General features: G+C 51.0%; 5 protein-coding genes across 5 annotated transcripts; 2 read left to right on the forward strand and 3 right to left on the reverse strand.

Moving 5' to 3' along the window:
- Positions 1 to 115: 115 nt before the first annotated feature.
- BO85DRAFT_482569 (Ulp1 protease) lies at positions 116 to 4,206 on the reverse strand (the record flags this gene model as incomplete). Its single annotated transcript, XM_025663110.1, has 8 exons — positions 116 to 1,592; positions 1,643 to 1,708; positions 1,763 to 2,161; positions 2,267 to 3,450; positions 3,508 to 3,565; positions 3,631 to 3,711; positions 3,771 to 3,877; positions 3,994 to 4,206. The coding sequence occupies 8 exons, from the start codon at positions 4,204 to 4,206 to the stop codon at positions 116 to 118; spliced, it is 3,585 nt and encodes a 1,194-aa protein (XP_025520601.1).
- Positions 4,207 to 5,687: 1,481 nt separating this feature from the next.
- On the reverse strand, positions 5,688 to 7,687 carry BO85DRAFT_409848 (eukaryotic translation initiation factor 4E). Its single transcript, XM_025657452.1, has 3 exons — positions 7,232 to 7,687; positions 6,385 to 7,137; positions 5,688 to 6,320 (listed from the first exon to the last, which is right to left on the reverse strand). Exons 1-3 carry the CDS (start codon positions 7,264 to 7,266, stop codon positions 6,068 to 6,070), a joined length of 1,041 nt encoding a protein of 346 aa, XP_025520602.1. The 5' UTR covers positions 7,267 to 7,687; the 3' UTR covers positions 5,688 to 6,067.
- A 909-nt stretch (positions 7,688 to 8,596) lies between these two features.
- Positions 8,597 to 12,524, reverse strand: BO85DRAFT_5334 (putative protein kinase). Its single transcript, XM_025665459.1, has 3 exons — positions 11,164 to 12,524; positions 9,226 to 11,100; positions 8,597 to 9,173 (listed from the first exon to the last, which is right to left on the reverse strand). The coding sequence occupies exons 1-3, from the start codon at positions 12,315 to 12,317 to the stop codon at positions 8,966 to 8,968; spliced, it is 3,237 nt and encodes a 1,078-aa protein (XP_025520603.1). The 5' UTR covers positions 12,318 to 12,524; the 3' UTR covers positions 8,597 to 8,965.
- A 3,019-nt stretch (positions 12,525 to 15,543) lies between these two features.
- On the forward strand, positions 15,544 to 16,183 carry BO85DRAFT_444028 (putative dUTPase; the record flags this gene model as incomplete). The annotated part of the gene is made up of 1 exon (XM_025658927.1): positions 15,544 to 16,183. Exon 1 carries the CDS (start codon positions 15,625 to 15,627, stop codon positions 16,180 to 16,182), a length of 558 nt encoding a protein of 185 aa, XP_025520604.1. The 5' UTR covers positions 15,544 to 15,624.
- Positions 16,184 to 17,669: 1,486 nt separating this feature from the next.
- BO85DRAFT_5381 (tannase and feruloyl esterase) lies at positions 17,670 to 19,943 on the forward strand. Its single transcript, XM_025665463.1, has 2 exons — positions 17,670 to 17,920; positions 17,978 to 19,943. The coding sequence occupies exon 2, from the start codon at positions 18,139 to 18,141 to the stop codon at positions 19,747 to 19,749; it is 1,611 nt and encodes a 536-aa protein (XP_025520605.1). The 5' UTR covers positions 17,670 to 17,920; positions 17,978 to 18,138; the 3' UTR covers positions 19,750 to 19,943.
- Positions 19,944 to 19,987: the final 44 nt, after the last annotated feature.

Raw genomic sequence — 19,987 nt, forward strand, 5'->3', positions numbered from 1 at the left:
CCGTCGTCAGGACTATGGCCCTCCGGAGCCATCTTCTTTGTTGTTGACAACGGTGCGCGGCTGTGTCTCCGACTCCGGACTCTGTCGTCGTGGCTTTGATGGTTTGGATTTGGTCTTAGGTGGGCGCTGCCTCCGGCTGACTGTCTGGGACTAGGACAACATCTTTCTCGGGAGATGCTTCGGGGTGCCGCGACTCTGTGGTGTCCACTACCGGTGATCTTTGGATCTCCTTAGGTTTGTCCTGGCCCGCGCTAGTTTCCGCTTCGGATTGCGACTGTCGTTCAGAATTCACAGCCTGAGCAAGGTCCTCCGAGCCATTCGACGGCTCCTTTTTCCGGGGTGAACGTTTGCTTTCGCTCTCCGCACCCTCCAGCACGGGACTACCGAGTAGGTAACAGACTGGCTTCTTATTCACCATAGTGTCTTTGTCACTGATCTCATGGCGTTTGAGCTGCTCCTGCTCGTCATAAAGCATGTCAAGGAATTTGCGGAGTCGCCGTCGGAGGAGACCGGACTTCAGCGGAGGCCAGTCGTCTTTCGAATCCATCTCCTTCTGAAGAAGCTTCCTGACAAACACATCCGGATCTTGGACGAATTTCTCCAGGTACGCCAGAAGATACAGACCGCAGTCGGAATAGTTGGGCTGCAGGGGAATATCCCGGGCCCTCATACCCTTGATCAGGCCTTTGTCGATTTCGACGCCCTTCTTAGATTTGGCTTCTTCGTATAAATATTCACGAAGGGAGCTTATTGTTGGCGAACGGGGCACATTCAGCGAGTCAAAAGTAATAATGATCGGCTGGCAGACGTCGTATCTAGGGCCCGCTCGCTTTGCCTTTTGTTTGCGAGGCTTAGCTGATGGTTCGGGCAGTTGAGCAGCTTCCTTCGTGTCAAGCTTCTCGGGCGTCGTCGCGTTCTCTGTGAGACTGGAAAGAGTTTTGGAAGGCCTTTCTGGGCTAGCTTCGAGTTCAGGCCACTCTTGGTCTGCAGCAGGACTCTCTGCAGGCTGGTCTTTTCCAGCCCCATCAGCTATCCTCATCGTTTCTAAGGATCGCCTAGCTAACTCCGCTCTCGTAGGGCCTGAGCCGTCAGCGTGTTTTTCTTCCTTGTCCTTATCGGTGGCTACTTCCGGCTCTGGCGTTTCAGAGATCTCCTGAACCTGACTGTCTGGTGGCCCCGAAGGCTCTTTTTCGCCTGGTGTTGGTTCATTTGGATCCAGCCCTTCCTGGACAATCCCCTGCAGGCTTGGTAAGTTGCAAATTATAGCAACATACCAGTGCGCACTTTCATTGATTGGAACCACGACGTAATCATGACTGAATATGTCGACGGTCCTCGTCCACTTCTGCACGCCGTCATAGTTGATGCCCCGCTTTCCTCGAGGGACATTCATAAGTGTATCGTGAAAGAAAGAATTGAAGAAATAGACTCTCTTCGCCGCGTCACTATTGGTGCGCTCCAGATGATCTTGCAGGAATCGAATGTAGAACCCGATAAGGTTGTCGTTCAAGAACTCGTTCTCGCGCAGTCGGTCAAGGTCGTAAACATCCACCTCGGCCTTCTTTTTCCCAACTAGCGGATAGACAAGGGGTCTACTACATAGTCAGCATCAATGAGTACCATGGTTTGCAGAGTTGCATACTTGTGCCACTTTTCAGTGTTTACAGCTGGCAAAGGTGGCTGCGTATTCTCATCATCGCTATCGTCACTGTCATGTTTGTCAGTCGTTTCTACCACAGAATATTGACCAGCCAATACATACCACACTACAGTAGTCGCGGAAGGAAGACGCGACATGGCTCTTGTGGTGATGCTGGACGCAGACTTCTTCACGGGAATTTCCACACCGGGGTCCGTGGCGCTCTTCGACACACGGCTTGGGCTTGATTCAGGCTGCGATGGGTTCGACTTGTTGGGCTTGGGTGCAGTAAGGGAGGGGTTTGCACGTTCCCGAGAGGCGGCGTCCGGCGGCGACGGCTGTCTCCCAGCGGCAACCCCATTTTCATCCCGCAGATTGTCTGTAAGCTTCACCCGTTTCGTGGTGTCACGCTGCTTGTCCGGGACTTGCTCAGGACCGCTTTCCGACGATGGCCGTTTCATTCCATTTGTAGATTGTTTAGTTTCTCTTTGGGCCTTGTTGAACGCTTTGTCCATCCATTCGCTACTCTCATATCAGCCTCAATTCAATAGCAAAAGGTAGTATTCAGGAACAGCAACGAGAGCCAAAGGAAAAGCGGCACGAATGGAGAACAGAGAACAGACATACCTTGACTTGTCACGAACGTCGACCTCACCCAATAGACAGCAGAATTCCTCCTTCACAGTGAAAGACATGAACTCGATATCGATCCGATTATCAAGTTCCGACGTCTTCGATAGCACTAATCTAACCTTATTGTTTGGTGATTCTGCTTTCAGGATCTGTCGTACTTTAGAAAGAGGCGCTTCAAAAACGTTCTCCGAATCTGTCTCTTGACACAGTGCGATTGTGCGTTTTGTCATGTCGACGTGAACCTCGACGGACTTGCCGTCCGATGCCTGCTGTTCGATAGGACCAGTTCGGACGAGCTTCGCTTTGAAGGATCGCTGGTTCGACATTTCGGAAGCTTTGGTCTTCTTGTTCTTCCGTTTCCCTTTCTTGCTTGGCCCGGAGGCTTCGAAAAGAGTTGGTTTGATGTCTTGAGACTGGTGCTCACGGCCTGTCGTGCGTTGACTTCCAAGCTCAGCTCTCTTGTCTCCAATTTGAGCGGGCGGTGGCCGCACCGTTACCGCCCCTTGAAGCTCATCGGGACTCTCCCGCGATTCAGACACCCGTCTTCTGGGTTTTGCCGCGATTTCCGGATCATGACGCAGACCCATCTTTGTCTTATTTGCAGGGTCCTGTGATTTCGCATTTATGATTTCGACGCTTTGTAGGATCTCATGTTTGTCAGGTCGTTCCTGCTCGGCGCCGGAGTCTACGTCGGCGATGAAAGAATTGTTTCTCCGTCTTTCTTTGGTTGCATTTTTCGTGAAACGTTCATCGCGGTCATCATCGGACGGTGCTCCGAAGTTGGGTAAGGGACCACGCTTTGGGCTTGGTTGTATCCGGGAAGGTCTCACGATATTTTCAGTGCTTCGGTACTCGTCCACTTTTGAGCGTCTGTTATTCCGCTGTTTCTTTTGCTTCCCTGAACTCTGGCTCAAAGTAGGAGACATACGTGGTGGGTGACCGGCGATGCGGGGCGCCTCCTGAGCGGGGTGCTCAACATCGTTGTCAGACGGTTTTGTGAAATTTCCACGGCTGGAATCGAGGGTATCCTGGCGGCGCCGTTTGTTGGGTCTTTCAGAGCCTGCGTATCCTGTGACATTTCCTGGCTGGCTGTTCCGTAGGCGATTCGGTTTTCCTTGTGCACGAACCGGTCCACTGTCTCGGCCTTTCGATATCGTATCCACAGGCCTGAAAGGTGACTTGTTCCTGCTGTCAGCACGAGCACGGAAGCATTTTCAGTTCTGATCATATCATACCTTGGGCTTATTGCTCTTTGTTTGTCCTGGCACTATAGGGATTCCACCGGGGTCATTCCTAAAAAACGTAAATCTCGCTGATCAGCATATATTCATATGGCCACTGCGCAAAACTGAACGCACCACTTATTGGGAGGAAACAACCTAAGTTCATCGTATGCTTCGGAACGCTGGCGCGACTTGGCATGTGTTGTGTCGCCAGACCTAATATCAATCGAGTCAGTATCACTCGGTCTGCTTCCGCATTGCGAGGCCATATTTACAGGCGACGCATTCCTGAATCTGATCGAGGAACGGTCTGACGATATTGTGGACGTACAGGTCGGTGTTCGTAAGGATGTCGAAGTCCTTCGGCATTGCTGAAAGCAGTCTATCACGGCCGGTGTTAGCAGAGCGGAAAATGCAAAATTAAAGGCCGAGACATGAGTTGCGAAAGAATGATCGCATGGTAATCTGGAAAGCGCTGGGCGGAATACGGATACTTACGGTGACCGGATCAAGACTTTCAAGAGATGTATGAAGAGATCCGTATTCTATAGGCGAACCGGAATTCCATGCGCCGGACGTCTCAGTCCGCTGTATGTGGTCGGAGGTCGCATCTGATGGGGGCGCAGGATCGGGGGAGGTTTGCGGGGAGGAGGGGGGTCGACTGGAGGTGCGGCCGGAGAGGAAGTCTGAGAGTTGTTTGAAGAGTGGCATGTAGTCACGAGCGAGGTCATTGCATGACCAGACAGGCCAAGAGGGTTCTCATATTCGGCGAATACCGAGCAGAAATGGGCATGGCGATAGAGAGAAATGCATCATGGATGGGCCAGAAAAGGCGGTGGGAGGATTCTGCCCACCGACGTGCGGAGCCCTACAAATCCGCTGACTAGTTTCTAGTCCGGCCACTAGTGCCCGCACTAGTGGTGTCTCGTGCATTTGCTGTAGATAGTCTAGTCTACAGTATGGCTCTGTAATCACCATTCGGGATGCCAAATAAGTATCAATTTGCAAGATGTATAGTAGTACCACTTCCTTCAGCACTGAGGCAGCATCTGGAGTTGACACACTTTCATGTTTATGATGTAATGATGTTTGTTACCACTCTTAGTAGTGGTGAGGGCAGCAACACAGTCTGCGGATATATATATCCCGTTTACTACTTAATACACATATTAATACAATCACCATGATTGTACCTGCGCATACCGAAGTAAATGCTACTTAGTATTCACAGTAGTACTATGAATGATGCTTTTAATCTCATCTAGCTTGATTAGACCGACTAAAACACTCGAAAATTGTGGAATGGTGTAAAACTACCAGAAAGCAATCTGGTAGAAAAACAGATGATTAATGTATTACAAGAAGCCTAGCCCATAATATCAAGTCATGAGCGATCTGTGAATATCAGGGTAATAGTCAATCTCCATACAATAACACTTGATGTTTAAATCTATACCTATAGTGGTGTCATTATTAGAAGTGGATAGAAAGCCCTCAAGGGCCGCAAGAATTACAAGCAGGTACTAAACAGGATCTCAATACATCATCACCCCAGCTAAGCATCCACCTCCCTTCATGACACAGTAACTAAGTACATACTTCAGCTCCAAGCTATATACCTACCACGACCAAGTAACTAATGCACCACAGTACCTTAACGCAACCCACACACAGTTGCTCCGTAATGCAGGTTCAACTTCCTACAGTAGTAATGCCCTCCTACCGTCATTGAATATGATAGGTCATATCCCTGCCGTAAAATATAGCAGACCAGCCTGCAGGATGTCATATGGCCGGTTTCTATTATGGCCGTGGCTCCACTTCAGAGATTTCTCTCCAGACTATTCAGATCTTGGTCCCATGAGATGTAGGTAGAATTGGTGGAGATAGTACCCGCGGCTTGTAAGATATGAAGCGATCGGGGAAATAATGAGAAGAAGAAATAATGAATATTAAGTTGAAAAAGCAAAGATGTGGGTGAAGGACTGGATTGGTAGCATTGAGAATGCTACCGGGGAAAGGTGTCGGTGTGGGTTAAGGAATAACTTCATCGCGGTGTTTAAAGAAGTTGTCGCTTGGGGTTCAGTTTTAGTGCTTTCCGTATGAGGGAAGATAATAGGTGTAGACAGTAGGACAAAATCGACCCAATTCCACGTGGGTTCTCTAAAAGACCCGAGATTATTGGATTTAGTGAAAAATCAAAAGCATGCGGGGAATAAAATTGTAGTAGTTACATGCACTATCGCCTAGTCTGGTCATAAATAAAAGTCCACTAGCAGATCAATAACCAGTTGTTCCGATCACAATTCATGCAGGTGAGGAAGTAGATAGAAGAAGAAGATACTAAGTATAGCAATAATAAAAGTAGTTACGCTTCATCCCATCCGAGCACCCCAAACTTGCATATCCACGTGCAGTAGCAGCGCCCATGAATTGAAATAAAATGGTCAGAAAATAAAAACCCAAATCGAGATCACTCAGTATTTCGCCCTAAATGCCCCGATCCCAAATCATCCCAATGAGATTTTTGTGTGGCCTTTACTATACAGGATCATAACCCACGTAAAGCATGTCAAGATGTCGTGCCTTTTCCTTTATCCCCCTCGTCATTCGCCGTAACTCTTCGTCGATCGCCCAGCTGGTGTTGCTGGTTGTGGTTGTTATGGTGGTGATGGTGATGGTGATGGTGGTGATGGCCGGCGTTTCCGGCGGCCTTCTCCTGGCGAGCCTGGTCGATGGCCGAACGTTGGGCGATACTGTCATCGTGACTCTTCCAGACAATGTTGGTGTCGGCGGGGAAGTTGAGTAGACGTTTGATTGTCTCCCTGCAGAAAATGTTAGTAAACCGGTGATGTCGCTTCCAAGGCAATGTGTCCACGTATGACATACCTGATCTTGATGTTCCGCCCGCCATCGATGCGGGTCCACACATTCAGTACATCCTCCCCGCTCCGCACACTGAGAACCGCACCACAAACCTCATCGCTAGCCTCTGCAAATTGGTCACCGATCATAGCAAGGAGGAGGTCCTCCCAGTAGCGATCCGCAACCCCCTTCTTCAGCCTCACCACCCATTTTCCACCTCGCTTATTGGCTTCGTCCTCCCATACCGGACGAATGCCTTTCTTGAAGATATGGTAGTCGGAGACGGTGGGGAGCAGAGAAGGCCTCTTTAGGTGCGAGTAGATCGACCAGAAACTCTCTACTGATGATATGGATGCAAGCGGGGCGGTGGATTTTTCGTAATCGGAGTATTTAGGTGTGGGAGGCCGGTACCAGATAATCCAAGTGGACTTGAGCGGGTGCTCCTTGAGCGTCAAGGCAACACCCTTGGTTTTGCCAGCCTCGGCGGCGGAAGCCTGGTCGACAGGGTTTTCGCGCTTCTCGCCGGGGGTTTTCAGGTCGGAAGGTGCACCGGGGGTTTTGGGGGTTCCAAACGACGCAAAGGCACCGGAGCCCAGGCCGAATGCAGAGGAGGCGTTTGTAGACGGAGAGGACACGCCGCCGGAGAGGGGGGAGAGAGCGTTGAAAGGGTTGGACCGGCCGCCGTGGGAGCTGTCGGGGCCGAAACGCTTGGTGGCGCGGGGAAGTTCAACTCGAGCGCCGTCCGTCCCCGTCATAGACAGAGACAACTTGGAGGTGCTGCAGACAGGAACAAAAGATTAAGAAGGTTAGTTGGGGTCGCATCGGCCACGCAAGTATGCGGGCAAAGTCATCGTGCGGAAGTGGGACGTACTTGGATCGGCGAGTCCAGAGGTTTGCGTTATCCATGGAGATAGCTAGTGACGGCCCAGAAAGCGAGCGATCATCAGCCGGGGACACAGGATCCGGCGGTCGGGTTGTTTTGCGAAGGGGAGGAGGAGAAAGAGATTCGAGATGGTGGACGAAGATATCGAGCAATAAAGGGAGATCGAGTGACACAGGACCCAAGTCTGAAAATTACTAGATAGGATTAAATTGAGGGTACAAGAAGGGACGCGGCGAGCGGAGCAGTCAGGACGGTAGTCGAGGCGAGACGAGGGATAGAAAGTGACGAGTGTTGGTGAGGAGGAATCGTGATCGTGATCGTGAACGTGGCGAAGGAAGTTCTGAAAAGGTCGAGGGGGGGAAGAAGCAGTAAATACTTTGGTAGATGTGAAGTGGGAAAGGGAAGGGAAGAAGAAATGCGGAATTGCGGTTTCTGGAAGTGAAGAAAGAACTTGGGAAAGTCGAGCACTTCCAGCTGCCCGCCAGCCAATCACCATCCCGCCCCGCCTGCCCGCCCGCTCCGTCGTTTTTCCTTGCGGCGCCCTTTATTAACCGCTGAAATTTTTCGCATCTCTTCCTCTTCTTCTTTTTCTTCTTTAAACCCAAGACCACCAACTCAAATCATCGCTGGCTGCACACTTTTGATTCTGTCGAATTTTCAACTGCACTGGCGATTCCGATGAGTGTGTCGAGAATATTTCTAAATACCCGCTTCTAAAACCATCATCACGAGGGCTCTTCCGGGCTCCATGATGCGGTGATGACCTGTATGACGGGACATGCCTTTGCCAATATCATGTTTTTGGCATTGGCTCCCTGAAAATTGAATCGTAGCAGCTGTGGAATCTTTAGTCCGGCGCATCTGTAGTAATTCGACTGTTGCCGGTGCGTTCTTCCTCTCCTTGTCCTGTCTGGCAGTCTGTTCAAATGAACAACAGCCGACGGCCGCTTCCCGGTCCCCTACGATGCATGATGAAGCTTTCATTCACATACTCTGGTAATCCGAGGTGCTCAACCGCTTCCACACTACTATTACGGTGGTGTAGGCATTTGCTGGTCGAGTGTGAGGTCCACAGGCATGTCTGATTGCCGCGATTTGCTCCTTGTTTTGCGTATTACTGCTCTGCCTCATCAGTTGCTGACGTGGCTGTTTGTAGTAGATTGTCCCATGGTAGACTAGCGATTGTCCTCAGTATGAGTTCCCTACTGCTACACTCACACTCAACGCTATTTTGGTGATTCGCTTTTGATCGACACCTCAGATCGGATGATCTCTGCAACAACTGCCCCTGTACACAAGAATAACATGGAAAGAGATAATGGCATTGTATTGTCGTATCAATAGAATCTATACACAGATCAAGTGTGCCCAGGATGGAAAGGCCTCAACCGTCAAAAATGCTGGACCATAAATGTAGGATGCTCGGAAGTCAAATCTCCGAGGAAAATGAGGCAGCGTGCATGTCGCCCGTCGGTCATAGTTCCGCATAATAGATGATAGTGGTAGGGGTAGGTGAGGGGGAAGAAAGGGTTACGGAAGGAGTTCTGTCATAGGAGCTAGCCCCGGTGATGTTATAATTTGCGAGACTTCCGTAAGATGCACAGCTTCGTCAACGCACGTGGCGCACATGCTTTCCGAAAACCCCTATTTCATTGCGCTGGGGTTCGAAAGTTCGTATAGTCGGCATGTTGGAGAGGGCTGCACGGATGTTACATCCAAGCTTCACTGACCCGGGTGTGGCGCAGAAGGTGGTCCGCTTTCAGACCCGTCTTGCTTGACACGCTTAGGATCTCTCTCGCTCGGAGGTGCAGATGGTGCCCCCTTGCGCTTCTCCTTATCCCGCTGATACTCAGCACGACGTTCTTTGTCCCTCTCGCGACGGAGAGCCTTAGACTCAAATTCATGCCAGTCACCTTCAATATTCTCCAATCTGAGATGCATTAGCGACAGTCAAACAGGGGTTATTAAACATTTAAACTTACTCGACGGCTTGTTGAGCACTTGGTTCCTCTGAAACAAAGTATGGGTGTGACAGAATCTCCTCGGTACTTGGCCGTTTTGTAGGATCGTAGCGGAATATTTGCGAAACCAAATCCAGAGCAGCGGGTGATAGAACTTCCCGGTAGACCTCTTCGAATATCCTCTTGCGTCGCTCAGTCGGCCGCATCAGCTCGAACCAGGGCATCTCGACAATGTCTGGCCACTCTTGCCGAGTCGGCGTACCAAGGGAATTGTAAAGCTTCTCCAATTGACTGATCTCTCCGCCCTCGCCAGGAAAGACAGCCTTCTTCGTAAACATCTCCACGTATACGCACGCCGCACTCCAGACATCGACCGCTGGTCCATACCTGGTTTCACCCAACAAAAGTTCGGGTGGTCGATACCATATGGTGATGACACGATTGGTGTAATCTAGTTGGCGACTCTTAGAAAAGAAACGGGCCAATCCAAAGTCCGCAAATTTCAGTTGTCCTCTGTTGCTGATGAGGATGTTGGCGGCCTTGATGTCACGATGCATGACTCCTCGGTGGTGCAGGTAGTTCAAGCCCTCAAACATTTGTTTAGCCAAGTCTTTCTTGTGAGCTGCCGTCAGCGTGAAGGTTGGATGATTGATCAAGCCAGTCAGATCGTGCGAGAGATATTCAAAGACCATGAAACACTCGTTTCTCTCAACCATTACTTCCAACAGGCTGACAACGTTGTTGTTGCGAAGATGTTGAAGTAGTTTGATCTCCCGCACAGCTGTGACGGGAAAGCCGTCCTTCTCGCCTTCCATTCGGATCTTTTTCAAAGCAACCTTTTTCTGTGTGTAGACATGAATTGCCTTGAAAACCTTTCCATATGTACCGGCACCAATGACAGACTCATTGCCAGGCTTTCGATAATAGACTGAGTCCGACTGGGCAAACTCTTCGGATAGGGTGGGACGTGGCTTGGGACGGGTCATGATCTTTGGCTGCTTTTTTGGTTCAGGAGAACGCTCGCGACGGCGCTCGGGACGGAAGTCTTGTCTTCGATCACCTCTCCTTCTTTCATTGCGATGTTCGAATCGTCGGTCGTCTCTTCTCATATCGCGTGGGTCTCGAGCTTCGCGAAAGCTGCGGGGTTCCCGGAATTCTCTGCGGTCCATCCTCCCTCGATCTCGGTCCCTGTCGCGCGGCCGATCACGGTCGCGGTCCCTATCTCTGTCACGATCACGACGATCATAACGTGTGTCAGGCTTAAACTTCGGTGGCGGCGGGCCACTCGATAACCTATTGCGGGGAGGTGGCTCAGCAGCGCGCGGCGGTGGCTCTCGTGCCAGCATTCTTTGGGCCAAGTCGGGAACCGGCTTGGGAGCTGGAGCCGGGGTAGTCTTTGCCTTGAAAGCGAAACTGATTTTGCCCCCTTTGTTGGGAGTAGCAGATGAATTAGATTGTTGCGTAGCATTAGTTGGAGGTGGGTTGCCTTGAGCATCACCTCCCGCAGTAGCCTTCGAACCGTCATCTTCTGTGTGGGTTTCTTTCCTTGATGGTGCAAAGCGGTCACCATTATCGTCAACATGGGATCTTTCTTCGTTGGCCGGGGGCGGTGGTGGGCTGGCTGATGGTTGCCTATAGGGCTCGTGAGGGCTGGAAGGGCCTCGACCTCGGGAATCACCCCTCCAATGTGCTTTGTTAAAATTGCTTCGGCCATGTGGTGGTCCATTATTATGGCCCTGAGGCCCCGAGTTCATAAAGCGACGGTCGCTGCCATGTCCTTGATAGCCGCCACGGTACCCTGAATGTCCACCACGGTAAGATGGCCCTGAATATGACGAACTGTGACCATGTGGACCACTCGTAGTGTAGTTGTTCTGCCGGTACGGAGAGGTAGGGCTATATAATTGTCCGATGTTAGTCTGATGCTGCGGAGAAGTGTCCTGAGATGACTCGACTTACACATGCTGACCCCGTCCCCCGCGTCCGCCCGAGTACGGAGAACCAGGCTGTGGCGATCCGTGGTAAGAATTCGTCGGAGTAGCATTCTGCATCGTCGAGGAGTATTGGGAAGCATCGGCATACGGTCGAGATGTTCGCGGGCGCTGGAATGCATCGCGTGATGTCTCCCCGTTGGCCGAAACACTAATATTATCTGCATCATGCCCCGGAGCTTCCCGAGACGGGGACAGAGACCTGAACGAGTCACCCGCTGCTGAGCGGGCGGGTCTGGCGGAGTTCATCGTCGGATCACCCAGAGAATTGCGGCGAGAAGCTATAGATAATCTCGAATCACCGGACTGCACAGAGTGACGCGAAGGTGATCGATAGCGGGGCTCGTTCTCGAGTTCGTCTTCCGGCAAAGGGCTATGAAAGCGACGCCGAGGGTATGCGTAAGACTTCCCACCACGTACGGGAGACCTAGAGCGCCTAGGTCGTGGGGATATTGGACGTCTACCCCCGGGTGGGCGTCTATCTCTCCCTCGTCGGGGGGATGGTCTCCGTCCAGACCGACCCCGAGTTGCGAATCGTCCTCGCCTGTTGGATGGCAGACCTCGATCCAGGTCGTCACTGTGATTGGAAGGAGGATAGCGATGACTTGGCCGGGTGGGAGGCTGATCGAAGCCACTGGGAGAAGGACTGCGCGTCCTTTTACGCTTGAAGGGAGGCGGAGCGGATGGTGAGTGGTCGCGCCGATGGTGGCCTCTATCGTTGGTGTTTTCCGCTTCGAGAGAACGACGCGATTCCAAGCCAGGATAATCAGCGGGTAAGGGTGAGCGATCACGGCCTAGTTTCCGACCAGGGTGAAATTCCGAATGTGGATGACCAGGGGAGCCACGGGCGGAGACGGTGCTAGGGGACAAATCACGGTGTTGGCGAGGTTCGTGGTGAGGTGGAGGAGGAAAGGGACGCGGTGGCGGCGACCGTAGAGGAAGCTCGTCGTCGGGTCTGCCCTCTTTGGGTCGGCGACGACGCTCACGGTCGCGAAATTTGTCCCTTCCCCTATCGCGGTACGAGCCTCGAGGCCGGTGCTTCTCCCGGTCTCTGGGGTCTCTAGTGTCGCTGGTGGCTCTCCACTGGTCTCTCAACACCGGACTCCTGCGGGACCCAGCCATGTATTCTCCTTCAGCTGCATCGGATTCCAACAGAAAAGGAAGGAAAAGCAGCAGGGATCAGAATGACCGGCCCACTGACGGATGAGGAGGTTCGCATGTAGATGTCAGCGTTAGGATAATCCGGTGGAGCCTATCCTCTCGTCTAGGCTGGTCGGGGCGTGTGTCGGCCGCGTTCACAGTTCTCTTTCTGTCGGGGGATTGGGTGGTGCGGAAGACCGGTTTTTCCGGGGGGTTTTGAGTTGACGGAGGGAGGATGGGAAAAAGGCGTCGCAAAGGCCGGCAGTTCTGGGCAGAAGCAGATCGTCAATGTCCGGGAACACTTTTCGAACCGGCTGCAGAATGTAAAGTGCAGGGGAAAATGGGTATTCTAGAAGGGAGAAGGGGGGGGGGACAGACGCACCTCGCAGTCTTTCTTTTTGGTTGGTCCCGAGGGGGATTAATTTGCTTCCTGTGGCCGCTTTCGTTGGCCTTGGAGCACTAGATAATACGAAGAACCACCATGAGTTGCAAGGTGGTGATGGAACGGGAGTCTACTTTGATGGCGGGAGGTTTTTAGTGAAGAGAGTCAGTTCAGCAGGTGACTCTGGGGCGGCCCAACACCGACGAGCCGCTGATCCAGTGTTCCTCCTTGTCCGATCCCTTCTTCCTCTTTCACTTCCGGGGTTGCCAGTAGTTTGGCTCTTACTACGGATGCTGGCGCAAGGCCGCGGTGCAGAGACGGCAAAACCAGGTGACGGCCGGTATTGCTGTCCGGTATGACCCCTTAGGACGCTTTGGCCTGGGGGATGGAGAGACATGGAGGCATTCAGTTGTCGAAATCCCCCAGTCAAATATGAGCGTCGCTGAATAGCACATCCTTAGCCCAGTAGTATTCACTCCATGCCCCTGCCTCGATCATGGCCATTGTTTCCATGTCCGGGCCACGGGAGAGCTTCAAGTCCTCTCTTCCATCATGGTCCAGCTGCACTGAACTCTGCCTTTTCTCCTACCCCTTCTTGCACTTCTGCCAATAATGATCTGTCTTGGGTTCATGTTCGGGTATTTCGTCTTTCCTCCAATTTTGTCGCGTAAAACATCACCATGTCTTCTCCCATTTTTTACAGGCTCATCACCTGCATATAGCGCTTTTGGTCGCTGGCTGGAAGAGGAAGCATATCCTTCCCACAACAGAACACACCTATCTACGGGGAGCAAATAAACCGCAAATTGACAAACATTGACAAAAATGATCAGAGCAAACACCTTGCCCAGGCGAGTTGTAGTAGCAGCACCGACGCAGATGGATGATTCCGCAGTGTTCGGTTGCGGCTCACCAGATTAGTTTCTTGCCATCAGTGGGTGTGGTGTAACATGTTGAGCTATCGTAGGCGCCCAAAAATGCCCAAGCGCCGTTCACTGCTTAACGTATTCAAGGCCCGCATGCTTCCTGACAACGATCAAGGAACAAGAAGCAGAAGGGGTCGATGTTGAAAGACAGCGGTGTAAGTCTTCGAGATACCGAAGACATAGGGTAGTCGAGCCTTGTGAAGGGGGAAAATATCAGGTATCATAGAGGACAATGTCATCCGTCTAATTACTCAAGTGTTCGACGGTCGGCGACCTGACTTTGGCACACCACGTCGAAACCATGTTTGAATCCTGGGTAAGAACCGAAGGTAGGCTCTAGCTATATCACAAGCCACGCCACAGATACAGGTAGTTGTACTCACACTCATCCAATTTCTGGAGAGCATACGGTTAATGTTTGCCATGTACGTACCTGCCGTTGATGTTTGGGGTGAAGTCATTGAGCCTCGAGGAACTCCGGGGAAATCCGGCATCTAAGCCTACCCAGCAAACACATGGCCTGCCAACCATACTGGTTGTGAGAGCAGAAAGAGGTTATTTCCCAACCATTCTGAGGTAAATCGGCCATCAAAAGCCACTTGCGAAAGTGATGTTTATCAAGGGTACTGTAGTAGAGGATCGAGACGTGGCTGTTCATGACGTGTATGTAGGCGGTGGAGATGCGGGCTTTAGGTGAGGCACTCCCAGTCCAACTCAACCGAACACATCGTAAACGTACGTGGCTAGGACCAACCCTAGCGGGCTGATTAACGTGCAAAGAGGCCCCAAAGTAATCTTTATTGCTCCAGGGACCTCCAACCAGAGCTTATCCGCAACGAAATATCAGAGGACAGGGGCAGGTCGGTACATGGACTCTTGTTGACTTTGGTGACAGGTCAAGGGTGGCCGTAAGCTTGAAGCAACGGAGGGAATGCCGCCCGCGGTCACGTGGTTCGGCGCCGGATTAGCCTGGTCTCCGGGGCTCGATAGTATAGCCACCAAGATTATGGACTATTCAACTTTGTTGTTGACTTGCTTTAGAAAGAACGCTTAGAGCTTATGGCTTACTACTCTTCACAGTTGGCTAGCGGGGATATAGCTAATATAATTTGCAGTATGATTGTCTATTGTATTCTAGTATAGAGCTTTGCTGAATGGAAGTTGATCTAATTCTATCCTATTGCATTGCAATAAATCCTGCTCTAAATCCTGCCTAGAGGCAATTTCAAATATTTTATTTCCATTAATATTGCCTGGGCTACTATTTTCTGGTTTGATTAGCCTGCTAAGCGAAAATACTTTGCTTGTTTACTAGTACTTGGATAGAATGTAACCCGTCTTGCCAGTACTAAGTTCTAAAAAGCCTTAGTATAAAATCTACAGGAAGAGACTGGAAAGGCTGCTAGCAGACATCAACACTCTAATCTCATGTTCTGGTAGTTTTTGAACCTTTTCTCTGTTTATACATATTTTTTACTAGCAGGGACGATAAAATATATTTGCTTCTTTTCTTTGCTATTTTAATTTCCTTACTGACTTCTAGACTAGTCCCCAACCTCTACTAGTATTGCGCAATTATAAGTTCATAGGGAAAATCGCCAACAGTCTGGTTTTGCCCAATACCTCCCAGTTCTACTTTCAAAACATCCAGTAATATATGCCGACGCAAAGAGATTTCGAGCTCTACTGCCAATGCTCCCCTCCAACCCGCTTACCGAGTATGCTATCCAACAGCTGCTCGGGAGGATTTGCAGATGAGAAGTCCTATACGGTGCTAATCCCATTTGAGTGTGCACGCCATTTTAGCAGATCTTTAGTTCAGACCTACCATCAATCATATGGTTGATCGATCCGATTCCCTCTTTTCTTGTGATATAAATAGCCTGAATTCTCTCATACTCCTCGCGAGCACCCCTTATCTTGCACAGACAATTCTCCATATGATGATTGCCACCACCACCCTTACCACTCAAACCGCATCATGATCCTCAGCGGACTTGAAGTCGTCACCCGCCAGCTGATGCGGAATCTCCGCGGTGCCACCCAACAACAACCCTGCGGCGTTGATCTCACCCTTCGTCAGATCTCCAAATGGACATCCGCAGCAACTATTGACTTCGATAATACGAAGCGCCAGGCAGCCAGAACCTCTATCTTGCCGTTTGATAACGCAAGTCACGCCATTACACTGCCACCAGGCGCTTATTTGGTCGACTTCAACCAAACCGTTCACGTTCCACGGGACTGCATGGGCAGCATTTTCGCGCGGTCATCTCTCTGGCGCTCTGGGGTGGGGATTACGGCGGGTGTTGTCGACGCCGGGTATGAAGGTGCTCTCGGTGCCCTGATGGAGGTCAAGAATCCCCACGGCGTCGTTCTGTATCGAGATGCCAAGCTCGCGCAGATTGTCTTTGAGGAGTTGAGCGAAGAGGTGGAAGGATATAATGGTATCTACCAGGCTTCCACGAGCAGTGTTGGGCGTGATGGAACGGGTCAGACTTCAAACACTCAAGCAGGGGATACTATACTAGAAAGGTGAGGCAGGCATTGGAACACTCGACGACATCGTAGCTAGACCGGCCGCGCAGGTTTGGCATGGAGTTCTCTTCCCCCGTACCATCAGCTTTGAACTTGATCAGCGATTACCAAGTGGATTACCTCTAAAATGCGTCGCCACTGGCATAATTGGCCCCATTGCCATTCTCCAAGCTTGGTATGCCACTGATACTAATAGCTTGCTTTTGGAGGAGATCATAACGTATCTGAATTAGGCATGCTGAATCCACAGAGTAGCTAGAGCAGATATGATATGGCACTATTTTAGATGAATTGCAATACTAACTAAAAAGAGAAATAGTAGAGATGGTAGCCGAAGTACTGTACTTGATGTAGGTTCGTAGGGTATACAAACAGGAGAACAGCTAGTTAGAATGGTATGATGTTGTTGGCATCCACTGGAGCCTGGCATCACCTGATCCATCGCCACCTCTGCCCATGTGGTCCCTGCTCACTACCACCATCACACCGTATCTTGACCATAAACACATACAAGGACCTATTCCCTAACCTACCTATTGAGACATAATGGCAATACTAACGGCTTATTATCAACCTTTTCTCTTTCTTAGCACTCGGACTCTATAACTAAGGTGCCGATAGCACTCAATCATGAAGAGAACTAACCAAGGCCGTATTCGATACTGTGAATCTCTCAATGAGTATTCATCCTCATGTAAGTATTCGTGACAAATGCTCTCTGACCCACTGCTAACCTTCTTACTGGCGAAATACACAGCAAGTCTGGACACTGATGAAACATATACTCTTCTTTCACGGGATTTGCAGCTTGTCAAATATCAATGGCCTGGCATCGCCCCTTTATGATCTCCAGAACTCAACAATAAATATCCTAGATATGGCCTTTCCCTGTAACAGGAATTTCTGTCGCTTTTTTCGGCACGTCAATGTGGATCAGACAAGCCTTTTCCTCCCCCTCCTCTTTTCTTTATTTGAAACAGGTCTACGAACTGCCTGCCAACAATACACCGTTCTTGTGGTTCTCCCCATCCACAAACCCGCATTCGCAAGTGTTCGTCCGATACCTTGGAGATGAACAACTACTTTGACCGCCATATCCTTTAACCAGCGTCATAAAGCCTACAATCAATGGTTCCTGCATGGTGATGGGGTGCATTACGTGGTTCCCGAACCAAGCATTTTCTTTAATGAGCAGGCGATGCCCCACAGTGTTTGACGATTGTGATAGCTAAATCGCGTTGCTGAATGGTGATAGGTCTGAGATCTATCATCGCTCCTAGTATACGTTTGGAATAAGTTAAAGTACTGAACCCATTGTGGATATTCGTCGTCATCAACGGTGCCGTCAGTGCCGTGCAGAAATTTGGACGTGGGTCTGAAAGAAGCACACTTTAAGCTTACCAGTGATAAGATCATAAGGTCGTTGGAGGTCCACTCATTCGTGACCTCCAACCTCCGGTTTTGTCAATTGACGAGCTACAGATTCCACCATCTACTTTTAGTCCACACTTCCCTTGTTTCTACCCGTGCATCCACGGTGTTCTACCGGCGGAGACTAGCCCTCGTTAGGCAACAATCGGCACATCTCCCGTTTATCAACAACAGAGCGAGTGGGGGATCTCTATCTAACCTATTGAACAGGATTGCAACACCCTCTAACTGGAATGCTGCTTTATCGTGAAGAGCATGATACCCGCTTTTGTCTCCAACGATCAATCTATATGGCTCGGAAAATGCAGGTACCGGGCTAGGCTTTCCCCTCCTTTCTCGGTTGGAGTAACCGTTCCTGGGAATAGTAGCTGAGCTTGATTTGATGCGGCCGACGTCTCACGATCTCCTTCTGTAGATATATAAGCAGTTCTCTCACTCTGCTTGTTTGAATTTCAACCCATCAGACTTCTAACCGTCACTCTTTTATCAGTACAGCCATTCTTTTCCTACTTGACATATCAACCCCATGAAGTCCGCTACACCCTTCCTCGCCGCAGCCGGCGTGGCTGCAGCCAAGAACTGCAGTGTCGACACCATTGCTCGATTCCTTCCCAAGAATGCAACCGTCTTTTACGCCAATCATTATGAAAAGGGATATAACTTCACCCCTGCCATTGAATACAACTATGGCCTGACTTCCGACCCCATGGGCATCAGCGCCTATGAACTTCCTCTTGCCGGCTGTGTTGCCCAGGCCAACATATCCCTGCCCAACAACACCCAGCACAGCGTCGGTCTAGTCCTACCCGACGAATGGAACGGTAGATTCATGGCCGTCGGCAACGGCGAATTCGCCGGATCTGTCGGCTGGTCTTCCATCATCAACACCATGTGGTACGGCTTCGCCAGTGTATCAACCGATACCGGCCACGAGGGCAACAATGGAAGCTTCGGCTACCACAACGAAGCTGCCCTCACCAACTGGGGCTACCGCGCCCTCCACGACGCCGTAGTCAACGGCAAGAAGGTCACCGAGGGCTACTACGGAAAGGACATCTCCTACAGCTACTACCGGGGTTGCTCCGCCGGTGGCAAGCAGGGCTTCAAAGAAGTCGAGATGTTCCCCGACGACTTCGACGGCGTAGTTGCCGGCGCACCAGCCTGGTGGACTTCTCACCAGCAGCTCTGGAACGTCCTCACTGCCATCTGGAACCTCCCGGAAACCGCCGACTACCACGTCAGCGACGCCCAAATGACCGCCGTCCAGGACGAGATCCTGAAGCAGTGCGATCCCCAGGACGGCCTGAAAGACAATATCCTGCAGAACCCCTTCGGCTGTGTCTTCGACCCCGTCCCCGTGATGTGCAACGCCACCTCCTCCAACGACACCTGCGTGACCCCTGCCCAACTCAAGACCGTCAACAAGCTCTTCAACCCCTGGTACGAAGCCAACGACACCCTAATCTTCCCCGGCTACACCCTGGGCACTGAAGTCGGCGCTCCCAGCCTGGACGACGACTTCGTCACCTACATCCAATATATGCTCCAGATCGGCGGCGACTGGACCTGGAAGGACTGGAACCCGGACCTCGTGGCCCTCTCCGACAAGATCAACCCCGGAAACGCCACAGCCGACGACTTCGACATCTCCCCGTTCTACAAGAAGGGAGGCAAGCTCCTCCACTACCACGGCTACTCCGACCCGTCCATCGCCACCGGCTCCTCCGTCTACCTGTACAACCACATCCAAGAAGCCCTCCGTCCCCAGGACATTCCCATCGACGACTTCTACCGCTTCTTCCTGATCCCAGGTATGGAGCACTGCACCAGCACGCCCTCCGACCAAGACGCCCCTTACTACATGAACGGAGACAGCCAGGCCGCTTCTCTCTCCGGAACCGTATTCGGAGTGCCCGGATTCAATGACCCCAAGCACGATCTCGTCCTGGCTATTATGGACTGGGTCGAGAATGGCACTGCCCCTGACTATCTCATCCCGACTAAGTTTAAGAACGATGATGTTGCTGATGGCGTCGACAAGCAGAGGCCGATTTGCCCTCATCCCCAGCTGGCTAAATACAAGGGCTCTGGTGATGTGGATAAGGCTGAGAACTGGTACTGCAGTACTCTCTACTAGGGAGCATGCCTTGCTTCTTCATAGGTGTATATGGATGGATGTTTGATTTGTTGTGGTTGGTGCTGTTTTGGTACCTGTTCGTGTGTATATAGTACGGACTGGGACCTTGAGGGTTCTGTATCATAATAGTGTAGTAGATGCTTGATACACTTTTGTAATATAAAATGTCCAAAAATGCTATCTGTATCTCAGGTTTTACGTGTCTCACACTCGTAGTATCTAAAACAGGTGCGGACAT

The sequence above is a fragment of the Aspergillus piperis genome, assembly GCF_003184755.1.
Source record: "Aspergillus piperis CBS 112811 unplaced genomic scaffold BO85scaffold_1, whole genome shotgun sequence".
Classification (NCBI taxonomy): Eukaryota; Fungi; Ascomycota; class Eurotiomycetes; order Eurotiales; family Aspergillaceae; genus Aspergillus; species Aspergillus piperis.